The sequence below is a fragment of the Sinocyclocheilus rhinocerous genome, unplaced genomic scaffold (assembly GCF_001515625.1).
Source record: "Sinocyclocheilus rhinocerous isolate Xijiao unplaced genomic scaffold, SAMN03320098_v1.1 scaffold705, whole genome shotgun sequence".
NCBI lineage: Eukaryota > Metazoa > Chordata > Actinopteri > Cypriniformes > Cyprinidae > Sinocyclocheilus > Sinocyclocheilus rhinocerous.
The window spans coordinates 244,611-249,840 of record NW_015630576.1 but is presented as its reverse complement, the minus strand read 5'-3'; the positions used below and the strand labels follow the sequence as shown (position 1 = coordinate 249,840).

Genomic DNA, 5,230 nt, shown 5'->3' with positions numbered 1-5,230 from the left:
CACTATATATATATATATATATATATATATATATATATATATATATATTAGCCACCATGAAAATTCCTCAAAAGAAAAAGAATGTTGTTTTAAAATCGCAATTTTATTTTAAAATGTTGAAAATTGCCTTACTAAATGCATGTGTGTGTTTTATCTGTAGGATCTGATAATGCTGCGTGATGGATTTGATATCCTGCTACCCAAGGTAACCTGATACTTTCTGATATTTACCATTTCACTCAAAACAACTGATGCTTATGAAGGTGCTTAGAGGTGCCATGTAAAAATAAAAGTTTTAGTGCACAGTATGAATTCAGAAAAATGTAAAGAAATAAATTAATCATTTTTTTTTTTTTTTAGTTTTGACAAATAGATGTGTGTAAAACTGTTTTTAATTTTTTTTATTTAATTCATTTTTTAATTGAATTTATTTTCAAAAATGTAGGTAAATGTAACATTGAATATGAAATAAATCACTTTTCAAATGGACAAATATGTTTAAAATATGATTTATTTACTTCAAGTTAAAAATTTTAATTAAATTCAATAATAAAATAATACATGAATCATTAGGCCTTTTAAATGCAAGTTTTACATTTAAAGAATGTTGTGACCAACTACCTTTCTTAATCTAATTAAAAGAACACCAACTCTAGTCCTCCACTAGTGTTTTTTTATTATTATTTATATACAATTATAGTTTTTATTAGTATTTAGGTTTTTTTAAAAATACTTTGTTTTCATTTTTATTTTGGATTTTCAGTATTACTATTTAGGTTTCAGTTATTTTTATTTCAGTTTTAGTTCCATTGTATTTATTTTATTTCCAGTGCATAATTACCATCCCCTTGCAGTAAGCGTTCTCTCTCTTATAGCTGGCTCGTGTCATAGACAGGCTTGCGAACTTTGCAGAGAAATATGCTGACCTGCCGACTTTAGGCTTCACCCATTATCAGTGAGTAAATTCAGAGTTCAGTGCATGACCCAGACCTGAAACATAAACGGTTAGATATAATAGCATGTTTAGAGTTTGCATGTAAAATAACTTTTCTACCGTTTTCTTTTCTTCCTCCTTGTCTTCTGTTCTTGTCATCTCTGACACATTCTGCTCACCCTTCAACACTGACTCATATTGTAACCTGCATAACATTATTTTCAATGCTAATTCTTCCTATTCTTTCTAACTTTTCTTCATTTAAATAATATTAGGCTGGTTTTGGGTTTTATTGTCTCTCTCCTCGTTCCCTTCTTTTTCTCAGACCAGCTCAGCTGACTACAGTTGGGAAGCGTGCTTGTCTGTGGCTGCAGGATCTGGTCATGGACATGCGTAATCTTCAGCGTGCAAGAGAGGACCTGCGCTTCCGGGGCGTCAAAGGAACCACAGGCACTCAGGCCAGCTTCCTGCAGCTCTTCCAGGGGGATCACGAGAAGGTGAATGCAGCTGCATGAATGTTTTATGCCTCAACACTGGCTTACTTCATACCTAGTGTGTACTTTGTGAAAATAGCCTAAGATGCTGATGAAATGGCATTAAACAAATATATACTACTACTAGTGTGTACTTTGTCTCCAACATATATACTGTATACACTACCGTTCCAAAGTTTGTGGTCAATATATTTTTGAAATATATATTTAAAATAAGTAATACTTTTATTCAGCAAGGTTGCATTAAATCGATTAAAAGTGACGGTAAACACTTTTATACTGTTACAAAAAAATTCTTTCAAATGAATGCTGTTTATTTGATTTTTTTTTTTAATTAAAAAATCCTGAAAAAAGCACATCAAGATTTCCACAAAAATATTAAACTGTGGAAAATTGAATAGGAAAGCAGTTTTAAACATTGACATTAATAAGAAATGCTTAAGAAATGATTTCTGAAGGATTGTGTGACACTAAATGAAGAGCTGAGGAAAATTCAGCTTTGCCTTCACAGCAATAAATGACATTTTACAATATATTCAAATAGAAAACCGTTTAAATTGTAATAATATTTCATATTATTGCTGTTTTTACTCTTAATATTTTTTTTTAAATCAAATACATGCAGCCATGATGAGTATATAAGAGTCTTCTTTCATATGTATTAAAAAAATACTGACCAACTTTGTTGTAATGAATACATTTTTAAGTAAAAACTAAACTCTTGCCATTGTTACCCCAGAACATCAGCATTGATTGTGTTTGGGTTTTATGTAGCTTTAAAACGGTTTGTGTAATGTGCAGTTTTGCTGGGAAAAATGTCAATGACTTCATATCTTTGTGGTTTATTCTATGGTTGAACTGGCGTTATTTATTTATTTCTTTTTTGATTGTTTTCTCTGTTAGGTGGAAGAGTTGGATAGGAAGGTCACTGAGATGGCTGGTTTTAAAAAGTACACTCTTCTTTACTTTCTGCATTCATTGTTTACTAAATGCTTCAGATATCTTCTAAATGCTTCATGTTATTCAATAGCGTGTTGTTGGCTAGAATCTTACATTGTATATGACTTTATGTGCACATGGTTAATCAGTTCCTCCACTTATTTTCATACCAGATCATACCTGGTGACGGGTCAGACGTACAGTCGTAAGGTGGATATCGACTCGCTCTGTGTGCTGGCCAGCCTCGGAGCCACAGTACATAAGGTCAGACACAAATAATGAACTCAGATCAGCTTTATGCATTTATAAATGAGCTGCTGTAAAAGTCTACAATGATCACAGAACAGCAACAAACATCAGTTGTTTGATTAGAACATCTTCCTTTTCTCAATCAATTTTTGCTGTAGATTTGCACTGATATCCGTCTGTTGGCTAATCTGAAAGAAATCGAGGAGCCGTTTGAGAAAGAGCAGATTGGTGAGTTTGCATGCGAGACACAGAATTTCATGTAATCGTTTAATAAATCAACCTTTGATCCGTCATGTTTTTCTCTGTCTGCAGGTTCCAGTGCCATGCCGTACAAGAGAAACCCCATGCGTGCGGAGCGCTGCTGCAGTCTTGCTCGTCACCTGATGGCGCTGGTGTCAGACCCTCTGCAGACAGCAGCAGTGCAGTGGCTGGAAAGAACCCTGGACGACAGCGCTAACAGGCACTGTTACCATATCTGTGGTCTGACCATACGATGTGGCACTGCACTGTTTTGACTCTGTGTAGATGTAACTCTACACTCGCTCTTGCAGCAGCTTACTGTCTCATTTTCTTTTTGTGTGTATTCAGGAGGATCTCATTGCCTGAGTCCTTCCTCACAGCGGACATCATCCTCAGCACTCTGCAGAACATCACTGAAGGACTGGTGGTGTATCCTAAGGTGTGTGTGTGTGTGTCTGTCTCCGTAAAAAATCTCTTCAAAACAAATATTTTAAAGGTTTTATTGAGATGGTAATTGGTGTATTTTAATCAAATGAACTACATGATACACTGATTACTTGGTCAAATAAATTTAGCATAATTAATTGCATACACAACTGTTAAAAATATATATTTTTTAAATATTAAAAGAAGTCTCTTATGTTCTCCAAGGCTGTATTTATTTGACCAAAATACATTAAAAATTAATATTGTGAAATATTATTACACTTTAAAGTGTTTTCTATTTTGATATTTTAAAATGTAATTGATTTCTGTGATGATAGTTGAATTTTCAGCATCATTACTGCAGTCTTCAGTGGCACATGATCCTTCAGAAATCATTCTAATCTGATGAATAAGTGCACAAGAAACATTTTATTTTTATTGTTGAAAACAGTTGTGCTGCTTAATATGATTATGGAAACTATCATACATTTTAACATTCTTTGATGAATATAAAGTTCAAAAGAACAACATTTAATTGAAATGTAATCTTTTGAAACATTATAAATGTCTTCAATTAGTACATTCAAAAACTTTACTTTAGACAATTTATTAAATATATGTATTTTTTTCATTCATTCATTTTTATTTATAGGCACCGTTCATGACAATCAAGGTCACCTTACAAATCTCCATTAACATCAATGTAACAACAGCAAACAAGGCAAACTACAAAATACAATAAAACACTAAGAATAAGTAATTTTATATTACTTTCATAAATCACATTAAATTGACAGCACTGCTTATTTTACTTTTTTTAAATTTTTTTTTTTATAATTCTTTCTCTCTTTTTGTAGGTGATTGAGAGGCATATCCGTCATGAGCTGCCCTTCATGGCTACTGAAAACATCATCATGGCCATGGTGAAGGCTGGAGGAAACAGACAGGTGATTAATGAATAAGAAAAATCTTGTCTTGTAATTAAATTTTGCTTTGGCAAATAAGCACAGTAGATGTTGCAGACTTTCATGCAGGAAAGAAACGGATGTTTATCACTGACTGACTGATTTTTGTGTGTAATGAAAACACACTCAGGACTGCCATGAGAAGATTCGGGTGCTGTCCCAGCAAGCTGCAGCTGTAGTCAAACAGGAAGGGGGGGATAATGACCTGCTGGCTCGGGTTCAGGCTGATCCATATTTCACCCCCATACTCGGACAGCTGGACTCCATACTGGACCCCAAGACCTTCATCGGCCGAGCCCCACAACAGGTACACACACGCATACCTATATATCATTACACTGCTGTGCTACTAATGTTTATCACATGTTTTATGTTTTTGTGAATGATGTGAGCTGTAATACCGTTCCACTTTTTCTTTGTCTCAGGTTACAAGGTTTTTGTCTGAGGAGGTCAGGCCTGTTCTAGAGCCATACAAGAGTAAAATGGATGTCAAGATTGAACTAGAGCTCTGAAACAAACACATACGTGACGCATCAGAACAGTATTAAAATAAATATGGTGTTCAATCTTTTGTGTGATCTTTTATGTGGCAGTTTGACATTTAACTAAGTCAGATGTATAGTAATTTTAATATGTAAACCTTAATAGCACAAAAAATAGCACATTTTGACATTTACTCTGGTATTGTTACGAGTTGATCTTTCACACACCTATCTAAAAATTACATTTTAATTCAACTATAGAGGAACTTTTCTGAATATGGGTGTTAAATTTGTCTGATTTAAGTGTATTATGTAACTTTTATTCCTTAAATGTTTCTGTATTGTCAGATATACATATATTTGAGAGGCTGGGAGGGAGGGAAGGGGTAATGGGCCTAATTACCCTTTTAAAGCAACTTGCCAGCATTTGGGAAAACAAGCATGAGAAGACTACTGACTTTAAGGTAAATGTAACTGGAACATTTCAGTCCCTGCTGAAAA

At 33.8% G+C, this 5,230-nt stretch overlaps 1 protein-coding gene and 1 long non-coding RNA gene across 4 annotated transcripts in view; both read left to right on the top strand.

Moving 5' to 3' along the window:
- adsl (adenylosuccinate lyase) overlaps positions 1-4,813 on the top strand; it is a 7,860-nt gene extending 3,047 nt beyond the window's left edge. The window contains exons 3-14 of one of the 3 annotated variants that reach the window (XM_016553079.1): positions 161-205; positions 876-955; positions 1,260-1,431; positions 2,332-2,378; positions 2,541-2,631; positions 2,775-2,844; positions 2,929-3,076; positions 3,205-3,295; positions 3,935-4,003; positions 4,140-4,229; positions 4,378-4,554; positions 4,673-4,813. In XM_016553079.1, the coding sequence (XP_016408565.1) occupies positions 161-205; positions 876-955; positions 1,260-1,431; positions 2,332-2,378; positions 2,541-2,631; positions 2,775-2,844; positions 2,929-3,076; positions 3,205-3,295; positions 3,935-4,003; positions 4,140-4,229; positions 4,378-4,554; positions 4,673-4,759 (1,167 nt within the window). In that variant the 3' untranslated portion in view covers positions 4,760-4,813. Of the gene's footprint in view, positions 1-160; positions 206-875; positions 956-1,259; positions 1,432-2,331; positions 2,379-2,540; positions 2,632-2,774; positions 2,845-2,928; positions 3,077-3,204; positions 3,296-3,934; positions 4,039-4,139; positions 4,230-4,377; positions 4,555-4,672 lie in introns of those variants that run through there. The other 2 variants (XM_016553080.1, XM_016553081.1) reach the window with 2 other exon arrangements.
- A 193-nt stretch (positions 4,814-5,006) lies between these two features.
- Positions 5,007-5,230, top strand: part of LOC107740608 (uncharacterized) — a 7,433-nt gene continuing 7,209 nt past the window's right edge. The window contains exon 1 of the long non-coding RNA XR_001640091.1: positions 5,007-5,193. This is a non-coding gene — a long non-coding RNA (uncharacterized LOC107740608). The remainder of the gene's footprint in view (positions 5,194-5,230) is intronic.